General features: G+C 44.7%; 1 protein-coding gene across 3 annotated transcripts in view; it reads left to right on the forward strand.

Moving 5' to 3' along the window:
• Window positions 1-15,540, forward strand: part of LOC121293720 (transmembrane channel-like protein 7) — a 63,620-nt gene that overhangs the window by 4,104 nt on the left and 43,976 nt on the right. The window contains exons 2-3 of one of the 3 annotated variants that reach the window (XM_041216932.1): window positions 4,791-4,990; window positions 15,029-15,281. In XM_041216932.1, coding sequence (XP_041072866.1) covers window positions 4,951-4,990; window positions 15,029-15,281 — 293 coding nt within the window. In that variant the 5' untranslated portion in view covers window positions 4,791-4,950. Of the gene's footprint in view, window positions 1-4,790; window positions 4,991-15,028; window positions 15,282-15,540 lie in introns of those variants that run through there. The other 2 variants (XM_041216934.1, XM_041216935.1) reach the window with 2 other exon arrangements.

Below are 15,540 nucleotides of genomic sequence, written 5' to 3' on the forward strand. Positions count from 1 at the left end.
ATCTCCTGGCCTGACAAAAATGAGAAAGAGGGGCCTCTTGTTCTGTCAGGTGACAAGATGATGTTTTATAATCCACAAGAGGAGTCAAGTGATCATCAGGATCCATTTTGATTCAGTCTTTTTAGACAATAATTTTTATTGGAAATATAGATTTTTAAAGAGTCACAATATCAACTTGTTAGTATGGCTGTGACAATGGCATGACTGCAACTGTCATGGGTGGGACATCTGAAGGAGACAACTTCAAAATCCTTACCGGGGGTCATCTCCCAGACGGTGATTATTCACCTCATCAAAGATCTACTGCCCTCTGGTGTCAGAATTAAAAACTGTCCAGATGGAAAACTCTTTAATCTCAGTCACCTCCATGCCAAAACCATTGGTTTGCATGATTTACAGTTTGGGAATGACTGCACTAGATTTGTAAACCACTCTTCATCTCTCAATTCTGTATACAAGAAACTTGGCCTGCCTTTGAATGTTGTTAAAAAAAAACTCATATCAACCCACGCCTGGTCAGTCAAATACTCCACTGCCCATATACGTTGAAGGGAAGAGCACATCCCAGCCTTAGCAGCCACCTCTCTTGAAAGGCCAGCAGGGAGAACCAGTACCAGATCAGCTGTACCAGCTCAGCCATCTACAAACTAATGCAGTGAGTATTTGACAACAAAGACATCTGCATGTCAACAAAAGTCCCAAGTGTGCAGAGCAGTTGCCAGCATACCCCTGTACTACAGTGAGACCTGGACTGTGTATCAGTGACTTTTAAGAGCGCTGGAGAAATTCCATCAGAAATGCCTCCGCTGCATCCTCCGGGTTCAATGGAAGGACTGTTGAACAAGTGCTAGTGTCCTTCTTGATGCCAGTTCCTCAAGCAAAACTCCTGCAAAGTCAATTTTGATGAACTGGGCACTGTCCGGAGGGCTAAAAACCATCTCCCTCACCAGGTCCTGTTTTCTCAATTGTGAAACGGCCAACATTCCAGGGGAGGGCAAACAAAATGCTTCAAAAACACTCTGAAGCTCCCCTTGAAGTGCGGCAGCATTGACATAATGACTGGGAGGAGCTTGCTACCAGTCGTTCAGAATGGTGACAAATTATCCGTCAAACTGAATTATGTTTTGAGTCACAACTTCTTAATGATGAAGTAGTGTGGTGGCAGAAAAGGAAACGAAAGGGCAGAACATGGCAGACACTCATGACCCTGAATAGACATCATTGTTAAACTGAGGGACAAACAATTGTATTACTAAGTAGGATTTCAGCAGAAAACCAGAACCAAAGTTGTTTACCACAAGAAGTTCTGAAACTCCCAAGTTTGACAAGTGAAATTTGCTGTACGTCACTCAATAAAATCTACATCAAAAAATTTTCATAACTTGTTCCAGTGAACTACCACAGCAAAATTAGTTTTATTTTATGGAAAAGGTTAAGAATAAATATTTCATCACTGGCTGTATCTCCTCATCAATACAAAGTTTGTAGCAAACAAACTTGTAGCAAATGAAATCACTGAACTTATGGCCAAGGAATTGGATTACATATGTACAAACATATGAATCAGGAGCAAGAGTAGGCCACTTGACCTCTTGAGCCTGCTCCATCATTCAGTATGATCAAGGCTGATCTGAATGTAACCTCAAGTTCACATTCCTGCCTACCCCTGATAACCTTTCACCCCCTTGCTTATCAAGAGTCTATCTACCTCTGCCTTAGAGATACTCAAAGACTCTGCCTCAAACACTTTTTGAAGAAGAGAATTCCAAAGTCTCACAACTCTTTGAGAGGAAAAATATTTTCCTAATTTCTGTCCTAAATGGCTGACACCTTATTTTGAAACAGTGACCCCAATATCTAGATTGTCCCACAAGAGGAAGGATCCTTTTTACATTGACCCTGTCAAGTCTCTGCAGGATCTTATATGTCTCAATCAAGTCGCCTCTTACTCTTCTAAATTCCAGTGGATGCAAGCCTAGCCTGTCCAGCCTTTCCTGATAAGACAACACACCGATTCCAGGCGTTAATCTAGCAAAACCTTCTCTGAACTGCCTCCAATGCATTTACATCTTTGTAAGGAGACCAATACTGTACACAGATGAACATGAGAAGGGCAAAGGCTCAGCGTGCATGGGAGACCTCTTGCACATGGTTCACAAGGGCCCTGGCAAAGATCCTTGCCTCCCTGCACATATATTCCCGGGGACAGAGACCCAGCCTGGGCTGTCCCTCAGAAGCTGATGGGAGGGATGGGGCTGAGGGACTACCGTACAAATAAACCACATCAGACCTCATTATAGTGCAAGTGGACTATTTTTAAAAAAGTGTCATAACATTAACAATCGTAGTGCACCCATACAACATGTGATGTCCAAAATTTTTAATCTTGCGTTCCCTACCACTTCTTCTCGGTGCTCCATTGACATCCACAGCAGTGGTGGAGGTAGCCTGCTGACCAGTTTGCACTGTTGTGTTGGATGACCTTGGTGACCGCCCTCTGGGAACCTGAGGCCTGGAGGACCCTGGCTTACTTTAGCTGCCCTGTTTTGGGGTAGTTGCTCTCTCAGTGGTCACAGAGGATGAAACTGAAGGGATCATTGGCAAAGGGGAGTCAGAAGGGCCGGACACCCTCAGAGAGCCCTGAGTTGCTCGTCCTCTCTTTGGGTGCCCGAGGGTCCCTGCCTGACTCCTTGAGGGGAAAGGGCACCTAGAGGGAGGTTGAGGTGCCCTGTTTCCCTTTCATGTAGCCACTGCAAAAGCTCACCCATAGCTACAGCAATGGAGTGCAGGTCTGCGCGTATCTCTGGCAGAAACTGGGCATTCTTTTGGACCAGGTTCTCCATGGTGTCCGCCACCCATGGTGTCAGCACCACTTCATCAGAGAACAAGCAGATTGACTCCTTTACCTCATGTATCACACTGTTGAGGGCCTCCGCCACCTCTGCTTGATGTTCCCTTGACTCTTGCATCTTCCCCAGAAACTCGTGGACAACACATCCCAGCGTCTTGTCATCCAACTTGGACATCGCAGATGCCTCTTTCCCAGCTGTCCTCTGAGTGCCAGCGAGCTTGGTTAACCCTGCCTCCTTTTGCTGCAGACATGTGTCCATGAGGTGACCATCAGAATGTGAGACCTGGCCTGAACTACATCTATTGCCCACTGACGTTTGTGTTTCTGCACTGTTGGAGGGTGCAAGTGACTGCTGTGATGCCTCTACTGGTGCATTTCCTTCCTTCTCTCCAACGTCCTCAGCCCTCTATGGCTGGGAACTGCTGGACAGAGTCTGCTCTTCTTCCCTTGCCCTCTTTCTGCTGGCACCTGTAAGTGAGAGAGGAGAGAGTGAGAGACTGCATGAACTGCCTCCAACATGGAGGAACACATGACCTTCAGGTTTCTATGTGACTACGCTATGCATGGATCCTTACTGAATGGAGGCCACCCACCAACTTCTCCATCACAGCAGACTCGGTCTGGTTCCTCCCCAGCCAGTTGGGCTGCCCAGTCTTTGAATTCGGTCAGGTTCCTGAGGTCAGGCCAGCCTCCTCCCTTCTTCACTCTCTCTCTCTCTCTCCTGTTGTGCCTCAACTTTTCCTGCACAAGGATAGAAAATAGTGTTGAGAGCAATTGGGTTTCATGTATCTTCCTTATGCTTCCAGTCTTACAAATAACCTGCTGGATTGTGTGCCATGTGATTGATGCACTGCAGGTTGTCTAGAATGGTTCTGGGGCAGCACCCTCCAGAGCGGTGAGCCCATGCAGATAGGCGGATAAGGCTCACAGAGGCATTTCAATAACAGTGCTTGCTGGTGGCCTCCACACCTAACCCCCTCCCCACATCACCCCCAACCCCAGACAGCAGCTGAACTCTGTATGTGGAAGGGTCAGGGGCGCACAGTGGCCTCTCCACCTAAGAACTAGAGGGACTGCAGTGAGACTACGAGGCATCGCCTTCTAATGTTGAGTAACCCTTTTTTGCATGGGCCACATGGATGGTGGCCTTACCACTAAGTCCCTTGTCCCCTGTTCAGTTAGATGAATGTGAGCAGTTCAGTGCTCACTTACCCTGTTGGAGCGGATGAGGTCATTCATCCATTTGCAGCATTGCAGGGCAGTCCTCTGGTGGAGTCCCTGGGCACTGACCTCCCTGGAGATTTCCTCCCATGCAGGGTTGGTATAATAGCTCGGCCTCCTCCTTCCATCCCCTGGATAGAGGATGCTCCTCCTGGACGCTGCAGCATTGAGAAGGACATGTTACTGAATCTGGGGACCAGAGGTCCGTGTGATCAGTGGGCCACCTTCTGCTTCAACGGTGGAAAAGTGTGATGTTTGGGCACCTTTTCAAAATGGTGTCTGGATATGATGGCAGGGGCACATGCCATCCAGTCTGCCCTGCCATGGGAAACCCTCGACAGCATAATTAATAATTGGCATCTTGCGATTTGGCGTGAATCCCCACCAGCCTCCGGAGCGGGAAACACTGCCTGTTTTCACCCTTTGTATCTGTAAGATGATGTCTTGAAATATTTTTCTATGTTACAGGTGCAATATAAGTATAACTTGTTACCCTGTTTCCTACGTCGAGTATTTTACAACATTGTGAAAATGTCAAATGTGTCTGAAATGGTTTAAGTTCATCCTTGTAATATGGTAACAACAATTGAGTCAAATGAGGATGGTAGATATGTGGTTTAATAATAACCTTTAGTTATGCAGTTTCCTTTCAGCTTGCAGTTTGCAGCTTGCTGTACGTGTTTATCAGCTTCATGCAACAGTTGCCTCTTCATTTAAGGAAATTGTGTGGTGTCTCTGGTTCCTGTCACATGATTGGTCTCTGACATACGGATAAAACTCCCCAAAATGAGTACCTTCAGAGAGATGGCTGAAATGTTGCCATTGAAATGAAGATTCTGTCCGCTATACCCAAAATCTAATGGGAGAAGTTGCAAAGTATGGAGCAAGTGGTTACATATTGTACAGATATAGATTCAGGTGAGATTGAACTGATAACTAAATTAAAGTGCGAGGGGGAAGGGCGGTATTTTTGGACCTCAACAAGTTATGTTCAAAATGTACGATTCTTTCTCACTTGTTCTGAACAATCATTTGTTGAGTCTTGGTGGACATTAGTTTAATAAAGTAACCAAATATAAACACAATCTTCATAAATTTTAATTTTTTAATCAGCTCATTGAACTTCATGTTTAATTGCATCAAACTATGTAGGTTTCTATTTATGTAAAATGCGGTCATCAGCAGCTCGATGAAGGGAAGTATTTTCAACTCCCTGACTGAACAAGTTTAGAGAAAGGAGTCATTACTTGGTTGCAGTTTTCTTCTTTTATTCTAGGAATTTTGTGACTTTCTGCCCCTTTCGCAGTAACTGGAGCTTTCCTCTTAGCTGCAGATTGTTTCCCCACAGAAATGATTAGGCAGCTGGTTCCCAAACATCTGCTGATGCCACTCTTAAGACTTATTTTGTTTTCTGCCGTGTGGTCTGAAATACCTTACTGCATATAACCAGCACCATTGACATATTGAGAAGTTGTTGCTTGTTAGGTGTTGAATGAAAGTGGCCACAGGTAAGTTGCTCAGTGAGTTTTCCCTTTTTGTCAAGGAGTGCGGGGGGAGATGGGGGGGGGGGGGACAAAACAATCTTCTACCTGGCACCTCCTTGAAATGATAGGATAATGGGAACTTGGTGTGTGGAGAATTGTGGATTGAACCATGTTGTCACACATTAACACATAAGCACACATTATTGGTGCTACAACTCCACCAGTACTCAGTCTTTAATTGTTTTAAGTTGAGTTGCAATAAAAAAGATATTGAACAAGAAATTGGGTTCATTAGTGCCCCTTTTAGCACGATGAGTGCCCTTAGAGCCCCAAAATGGCGTCCACAGCGCACATGGACATTTGTGGGGTGAATCATGGAGAACATCAACGTGGGCTTTAGCGCAACAAAAACAGAAACAGAAATACCTGGAAAAACTCAGCAGGTCTGGCAGCCTCGGCGGAGAAGAGCACAGTTGATGTTTCGAGTCCTCATGACCCTTCAGCAGAACAGTTCTGCTGAAGGGTCATGAGGACTCGAAACGTCAGCTCTTTTCTTCTCCGCCGAGGCTGCCAGACCTGCTGAGTTTTTCCAGGTATTTCTGTTTCTGTTTTTGTTTCGGATTTCCAGCATCCGCAGTTCTTTGCTTTTATCTCTGGGCTTTAGCACACGTGTACACACAGTGAATGTCCACCAGAAGCTTGTAGGGCAGGCAGATCATGGTATCAACAGCATGCATCACTGATCTGATGCCAGCGGTTCCACTTTGGAGTTCAGTGCTCCAGCTAGTGCTCTCTCTTAACCTCATACAGCAGAATATGTATTCAGCAGCAGGAAGGACCGCACCCCCCAATACCCGCCCACCAGTACTGTTTAAAGGGATCATCAGGTAAGTTGCTAGTTGACTTCTTCAGGTTGTTGTTATGATTCTACAACAATTTAGTACTTTCTGTAGTTGTTTACAGTTACAAAAGTATACAGGGCATGGTATAGCAGGTCCTGCACCACAACTGCCATCTCAGAGCAGGGCAAGGACTGCATTGCCAGTGATGCGAAGGTGACTCTGGCAATGAACTTTAATTCCAGGCTGGAGCTGGATCAAGCATAGTTTTTGCCCAAATTGCAACCTTCCCCATGATGTCATTAGCCGCATGCTCATCACTTTGTCTGTGCCCCATGTCAACATTGCCCTATACCAGAAGCAAAAGTGATTCCATTCCTTCAACGTCCAGCTGCTGTGTGACCAAAGGCAGTCATTATGCAGGTCAAAGCCCCGTATGCTGGCAGCAGCCATGATGCCTCCATTCTGTGGCAGTCCACCGTGTCAGCTGCATTTGAGCCATCAATGCAAATCAAAGACCACCACGTGACAAGGACTATCTGCTAGTGAAATGCTGATGATTGGGGTGTGCAACCCATGCACAAGTGAACAGCGTACTTACAATGAAAACCATGTTGCCACACAAAGAGCAGACCACTGGCATGCTGAAACAATGCTTCAGCTGCCTGGGCTACTCTGGAGGTGCTCTGCCATATTTAGCAGAGTAATGTCAAGATTTGTGATGATCTGTTTATGTTGCATATCCTCCCCATCATGAGCAGCCCTTGCCACCGGTTATGTGGCGAATAGTTGAGGAGCAGGAGGATGAGGAGGAGGAAGAAGAGGGAAAGGAAGAAGAAGAGGGGAGAGAACCTAGCCAGCCCAATACCAGCCTGACGGCAGCATCGCTGGTGGGAGGCTGCTGCCTTTCAGTGGAGGAGACAGCACATGTTCATGGAGGACAACCTCAAGCGGTTCTGTCCCTATAAAATCTGCCTTTGGACTGCGCCATCTCAGCATTGGTGGCAGCAGTCTAGGCTGGATGGCTGACATGCAACAGCAAAGGCAGTGGTGGAGCGGCAGGGTGGGGGAAACAAATGCTGTCCTCCTGAGTGAGGACAGCAGATTCACGATCCATGGAACCACTGCCCACACGCCTGGGGCAGCTCCTCAGTAATCCTAGTAATTCACTGGAGGACAGATTACTGGACTGCTGAGGCACCCTCCAAACCCCTTTGCACACTTTAATCCACTGCCTCGATGGCAGCAGCCTGAGTTTGCATGGCATCAAGCTGACTGTATGATAGAAGTTTGAGCTTCCACTCCAACAATGCAGGCCTTGGGTAGCTGCTTCTCATGCGGCAATGGAAGCTATGACATCAGCCATTAAATGCTGCATCATGGTTAGGTCCCCAAGTGTGCAAATGGAGTTGGCCAGCACTTCCATACTGGGAAGGATGGGTTCCAAGTTCCACAGAGTTCCACACCAAGTTGATGCTGAACTCCTTCATGCTGCTTGAAAATGACTACAGGCATTATTTGCATCTGTCTTTACCAAGGAACAAGATGCTGTGCAGGTCATGGTGAAAGAGGAGGTAATTCAAACACTTGAAAGTTTTAAAATTGATATGGATGAGGTCTTGGATGAGCTGTCCGTACTTAGAGTTGATAAGGCACCAAGACTGGATGAGAGGCATCCAAGGATATTGAAGGAAGTAAGAGTGGAAATTGCAGAGGCACTGGGCATAATTTTTCAGTCTTCCTTCATCTCAGGGGTGGTGCCAGAGGGCTGGAGAATCGAAAATGTCACACCCTTGTTCAAAAAAAGGGTGTACAGCAACTACATGCCACTCAGTGGTGGGCTGCTTCTAGAAACAATTATTCAGGACAAAATTAATAGTCATTTGGGCAAATGCAGGCTAATTAAAGAAAGCCAGCACGGATTTATTAAGGGAAAATAGTGCTTAACTAACTTGTTGGAATTTTTTGATGAGGCAACAGAGTGAGTTGATGAGGGTAATGCTGTTGATGTGGTGTACATGGGCTTCCAAAAAGCATTTGATACAGTGCTGCACAGCAGACGTGTGGGCAAAGTTATAGTTCAAGGAATAAAAACAACAGTAGAAACATGCATATGAAATTGGCTGACTGACAGGAAACAGCGAGTAACAGTTAATGGATGTTTTTCAGGCTGGAGGGAGGTTTGTAGTGGAATTTTCCAGCGGTCAGTGCTGAGACATTTGCTTTTCCCAATATATATTCATGTCCTAGTCCTTGGTGTACAGGGCACAATTTCAACATCTGAGGATGATACAAAACTTGAAAGCATTGTGAACTATGAGTAGGATAGTGTCGAACTTCAAAAGGCCACGGACAGGTTGCTGGAATGAGTGGGACAAGTTGCAAGTGAAACTTAATTTCAAGAAGTGTGAATTGATTTGCTTTGGTAAAACTCAGGGAGACAATATAAAATAAAAGGTACAATTCATGGGTGCAGGAGCACAGGGACCATAAATCATAAATCATCTGGTAGGACAGATTGAGAGCACGGTTAATCAAATACACTGTATCCTAGGCTGTAATAATAGGGACATTGAGTATAAAAGCAAGCAAGTTATGTTAAACCTGTATAAAACACTGGTTTGGCTTCAACTGGAATATTTTGTCCAATTCTGGGCACCACACTTTAGGAAGGATGTGAAGGCATCCGAGAGATTGCAGAAAAGGTTCATGAGAATGGTTCCAGGTCTGAGGAACTTGAGTTATGTAGATAGATTGGAGAAGTTGGGACTGTTTTCCTTGAAGAAGAGAAGGTTGAAAGGAGATTTTATAGCGGTGTTCAAAATTATGAGTGATCTGAATAGAGTAGATAGGGAGAAACTATTGCTATTGGTGTAAGGATTGAGAACAAGAGGGCACAGATTTAAGTTAATTGGCAAAAGAAGCAATGTCGATATGAGGCAATACTTTTTCACGCAGCAAGTGGTTAGGATCTGGAATACAATGCCTGGGAATGTGGTGGAGGCAGGTTCAACCGAGGCATTCAGAACAGATTTGGATTGTTAACTGAAAAGGAAGAATGTGCAGAGCTGTGGGGAAAAGGCAGGAGAATGGCATTCTGTAAATTGCTCCTACTGAGAGCCGGTGCAGACACGATGAGCTGAATGGCCCATTGGTGCTGTAACAATTTTGTGATTTTGTGATTCTGTGATTATGGTAGCCTAATGTACCAGTCCTTTCATTGTACATATCCCTCAGAGTTCTTCTGTAAGCTGCCCCCTCAAAGTGCTCATCTGAATCCTCTGTGCAGAACCCATGTGCGATTTCTCTTTGCAGCAGGCTGGCCCCTGCACTATCCTTGCCCTGGCTGCAGTCCACTTGTGTCCGGTGTCTCACCATGTAGTTTAAATTATTCTCTAGGATATGCACTTTGTTAGTGTCTGAGATGATGGATGCGAGTGTGAAATCAAGTGATGGTTCTGTATCTTCATCATCATTCTCTTCTTGGTGTTCCTTAGGTTTTACCTTTTGCTGTTGGAAAGGAGAAAGGCATAAGAGTGAGGTTGTGGCGTACGGAATGGTGAAAGCAAGAACTGCATGCTTACACCAACCACAGGTTGTAAATCCGAAGAGAAGGTGGGAATGAGGAGGAAGTTGGATGTGGAAAAACAGATTAGGGTACGAGGAAACAATCAGCTAACAGCTTTGATAGTTTCAGCTGGCCACAGCCTCAGCAATGGGTAACCCAATAATGACCAACACCACCTCCTCCATGGGGTTAGGACATACAGGCATGTCTGTTTTCCTCAAGTTAGCTCCTGCTGACTCTGGTTGTGCATCAATTGGTCGTGCCAGAGATAGAGAAGTGTGTCAGTGATTGTCATGAAATCTGTTTGGGTGATGTGCATGCTGAATATCTGGCAGTGTGTGCAAACTGCAGGATGTGTTTGTGAGGCTTGCAGCAGGGGTAAGTGTATGATGATAGGTTGAGCATACAAATGTTAGGTTTGATTCCTGATTGATAGAGATTATTGGTAGGTTAGTGATAGGAGTGTAGTGAATTGAGTAATGTCTGAGGCTACTGGTGCAATTAGTAGGATATGGCATTTGAAGATGCCGTTACTGACCTTGACCACTCGTATGAGGCTATTGAACTTCTTGTGACACTGCATGCAGGTCCTGAGGGCTGGACTTTTAGCATTGACCTCTACTGATATCTAACCCCACTACCTTTTGATCATGTGGCTGGAAGGTTTCCAGATACAGGACATCTCTCCTAATTTCCACCTTTTCCAGTGCAGCATCCAAGAATCTTGGAGCCAGTTGTCTTCCATGTTGTGCCATTTCAAAGTTTCCCAAGTCAGATTCACTTCCTGCACAACTGCCAGCACTTACTCCAGCCACAATGCACACCACCCCTAACCCCACCAAACCCCCTTTAAGAGATGCAGGTTAGTTTCTTAAGTCTTGCCAGCAAGTTAGAATTCTGGGCTCCCTGTGGATGTATGCAGCCCATGAACAATATAGTTAATGCTGGCTGCATGCAGCAATCATTCAAATGAGCAAGCAGCACAAAATTGGCACATTGCTTGCATTAAATTGAATGGGTGAGGGTTAATCATACAATATGATCCCTGCCTGTATTTGGGGTCTATCCAATTTATCCCCCCATTGACTTTAACAATTTCCAGCCTTGATTACAACTCCTAATTTCTCTAAAGTAGTTAGTGCTGGCAATGTGGGATAGGTAGGCCAGTATGGCCGGGGATAAGGGGAGAGAGCATGCTGATCCTTTGAGTGGGCACCACATGGTGGAACACCACTTTTGTGGTGCTCTGCACTGTTGACCTGATTATTTTTTTTCTTCTCCTTCCACAGATCATTGGATTATGCTTTGTCTGACCAGTTTTTTATCCTTCCCTGTTTACCTGCCTGCCTTTAGCTGTTTAACTGTGCCTTGTCACTGGACTAATAATCCAGAAGCCCAGACTAATGCTCAGGAGACACGGATTCAAATCCCACCTATGGCAACTGGCGGAATTTGAATTCAATTAATAACTCAGTAATAGTGACCATGAAACTATCATTGATTGTTTAAAAAACCCACCTGATTTATTAATGTCCTTTAGGAAAGGAGATCTGCCATCCTTACCTGGTCTGGCCTACATGTGACTACAGACCCACAGTAACACGGTTGACTCGAAACTGCCCTCTGAAATGGCCGAGTAAGCCACTCAGTTCAAAGGCAATTAGGGATGGGCAACAAATGCTGCCTTGCCAGTGACACCCACATCCCATGAAAGAATAAAAAATATCTCTTATTTCTTTGATTCTCATAAGATGCCCCCACTTGTCCCCTGCTAATATCAAAGTTAATAATTTCCTGTTTGCCAGTTCATTACTCTGTAGGTCATCCTATTTATTTCAGTATGATTCTGTTTTGCACTATTTTCCTGCCTCCATTCAATTACTGTGTTCCCTTTTTACTACTGTTCATCTACAAACTCTCCTAGTCTTGAGAAAGGTTCTTTTGGCCTGAAATCTTGACTGACTCCTTTTTTCCACAGATGCTGCCTGACTTGCTGGGTATTCCCAGCTCGCTCTGTTTTTGCCTTTTTATTGGATCATTGTTTGCATTGTACATTTGATTTCTATATTTACAGTTTTGGACAGATCATTTTGACAGTAGATTACAAGCTTTATAGCATTACCCTGCTTTAAGTATTTGATTATTGGGAATGTACATCTTTCTATAGGTTTGTACTAGTCTAAGTGAGGTGGTTAATCACCCATTTTACATCCTGTTAGAATCCAAAGAAATGTTGGGATTGTTGAAGGGAGATAGCAATAAGGACAATTTGTTACATTAATACATGCCAAAATTAAGTTCCAAGCTCTATTTGTTTTGTCCAGCATTCAAATGTCACAGTATTGTTTTTAAAATCTTTGCACAATGGCGTTCAGTTACACATGGGACACAAACTTAAGTTATATGATTCCCTTCAGTGGTGGCGGTTAGCATGATGCTATTTGACTTTAATAGACTTATAATGAAGCTTGGATCTGCTATCATAAATTTTTAATAGTCTTACCTACATCATTCACCCAAACCCCATTCTGTATCCATTGTGGCTTTGAATGGTCATTTCTGTTTGTTTCACGTCTGTTTCTGGGAAATCTCTATCGAGGCTCAGATTAGGGATCTCACTGCAGCAGTTGTGCTGATTCTTTTGTTAAGATAAAGTACAGACTTGCATTCATATAATGCCTGTCACAGCTTCAGGGTATACCTAAAAGCTTTACACCCAATGAAGTACTTTTAAAGTGTCTTCACCATTGTGATGTAGGAAATGCTGTGTTCAATTTGTAAGCTGCAGGGTCCCACAGTCTCCAGTGCAATAATGACCAAGTAATCTGTTTTAGTGTAAAACTGCAGGCTTTGTAAAGATGGAACCCAAAGACAATTCTGGATATACAGCATGGCTCGTCAAGGTATCTTTCGAGGGCTCATTCAGGCGCTACTTTTGCTGCCCGTCCAATGTTACGGTTGGCAGGCAGCCGAATCGGCCAGGCGGCCTTTGGGTTTTTTAGGAAACCTCATCCACAGGCGGGATGAGGTTTCTGACATTAATTTATAAAAAAAAACGAAACTTGTTTTGACGTAATTTTTATTATGATTCTGTTCATGCGAGTGCGTCCAATGTGAGGACATTTTGTGTCCGATTTTCAACATCTTTATTTTTGATTTTAGAATTGTTCAACTCCCTGAGGCAGCTCCCTGTCTCCAGGGAGCTTTCACTGCGTGCTCCCCCAACGCATGCGCAGAATTTTACACTCGCCCTCCTCCCGCTCCCTCAGCGTTAATTGGCCAGCCAGCATGAAATCGTGGTCAAGGATCGATCAGAGGCGGTGGGCCGCTTCCCGGCCGCCCCTGGGCCCGCTCGATGACCTGAAAATCCTGCTCTAAATGCCTCATTATCTCCAGTTAGTATGGAAGAATGAATTTCTGATCTGAATTAAAACTACACGGCAATGTTTGGCTGCACTTACTAAGTTGTAGAAATGGAGTTATGGCATTAATCTAACAGAAGTGCAGTGTATGGTGCAGTTTAATTATCAGTAATTGGTTCCCGGCCCGGCAACATTGCATCATTGTGTTCAAACCCCTCGTTGGTCAAGCCTCTCCCTATCTTGTTGCTTTCTCAGGCACTCCCTGCCTTCCTTCAATCGTGGCCTTTTGTGAACACACATGCCTTCAGCTGCCTCTGGAAAAATCTGAAATCCCTCCTTGAAATTCTCTGGCCCAGGTTTTTGTCCCCCGGTCGGATTCGCAGAGTCGAGAGATTTCTCACACTGGCGAACCCGGCCTTTACAAATGGCCACCCACAGGTGGGACTTTTGGTTGGGGTCGGTGCGGGCGGTGGTGTGGTGACCCCGGAACGAATATGCAGGCTGCCAGGTATGGAGGTGGGCTCAGTGTAAGGCCTGCCTTTGTGCTCTAGCACTGTGTTTAAACAAATAAATAATAATAAAACAAAAGAAATGCCTCCATCCCTCACCCCCTCAGCTCCCTTGCACTCCCAAGCCTCATCCATGCTAACATATGCCAACCCATGCCCCCCCACCCACCACACTTTGCCCTAGCCCCCTCCATGCCAACTCACCTAATATCCTTGGAGGGCTCCTTTACAGCTTTGACACTTCTGGACAGGTTTGACAGCTTTGACAGCTGTTTTGCAGTTCCTTGACAGCTGGACAGTTCTTTGATAGCTGGACAGCTCTTTTACAGTCCCTTGACAGCTGGACAGTTCTTTGATAGCTGGACAGCTCTTTTACAGTCCCTTGACAGCTGGACAGTTCTTTGATAGCTGGACAGCTCTTTTACAGTCCCTTGACAGCTGGACAGCTCTTTGACAGCTTGACAGTTCCAATGAGTTTGTGCATTAAAAGTGCATAATCTTGTTCACTTCCAACAATCTCCCACAAGTGTCCCAGCAGGCTATCCAAAGGGGTACCTTACCACGGCTATCCAAATGAATCCGCCAAGTTTACCTGTTTTAATCTGCACACTCTGGATTCCACACTTCTGTTCCTTCCAAAACTCCTTTTCAGTGGAGGCAGCTGGTGATTTAAATGGCCAGCTGCCTTTGCGGATTGTGCATGCATGAACCTCGGCCCAATTCCAGCCCACCCCCGTGAAGATACTGGGTTCGGGGGTGGGACTTAGAAATTTCGACCATTTCCTGGATTTTTACCATGACAGAGAGCCTCTCCGATGTGACGCAAATCTGGGCCTCTGTCTCTCCATTTCCCACTGCTCCTTTAAACTACTCTTAAAAACCTATCTCTTTGACCAAGCTTTTGATCACTTGTCCTGATATGACTCGGTGTCAAATTTTGTCTGGCAATGCTCCTGTGAGTTGCCTTGGAGTGTTTTTAAATGCAGTATATAAGTGCAAATTGTTGTTGAATAGAATATATACCAGGAACTGACAGTTTTTGAAGTGGGTGCCACTTAATGGTTTATTTCCTATAAACCAATGATGCCCCACACATATAATCTGGTTAATCCTAATAATTACTCAACAGACCAATTTAAAGATTTATCCAGATAGTTGCTGGACAGTAAACAGGTATTTGCTCTTTCCTGACAGATCAAAACTCATTGTCCAATGTTTCTCTGCAACCCTACTATCAAACCGGCATTTTCCAGGAACTGCCAAGTCACAAGGCAGTGAGAAGAAGAACAAAATGTCTGTCTTCCAAAAAAGAGTATTCTTCAATTCGCAACTCAGGAAATGAGACTTCAAATTTACAGTTCATATATGAAGAGGTGCTGCTATTTGAAGATAGCAAACAATGCCTGACAGACCTTCCTATTAATTTGGCAGAGAAAAGGAAAGTGAGGTCAGTTCTATCTCTTTACAGTCATGTCTTGCATTTATATTTAGTAAGTTCAGTAAAATATAGGCAACTGTGCTGTCTTACCATTTTATATACAATCTGCTTAGATTTGAATGCTATTTTCACAACATTCATCTATAAGAAGTAGGTGAATAAAGCTTTAAAAATTATAGGATTATTCAAAAGATCCCAATGCACCTGCTGCCATCAAACAATCCCTGACCACTTGAATGCCTTTGCTCCCAGAGTGTTCCATTATCCT

This window comes from Carcharodon carcharias, chromosome 22 (genome assembly GCF_017639515.1).
Source record: "Carcharodon carcharias isolate sCarCar2 chromosome 22, sCarCar2.pri, whole genome shotgun sequence".
NCBI classification, from domain to species: domain Eukaryota; kingdom Metazoa; phylum Chordata; class Chondrichthyes; order Lamniformes; family Lamnidae; genus Carcharodon; species Carcharodon carcharias.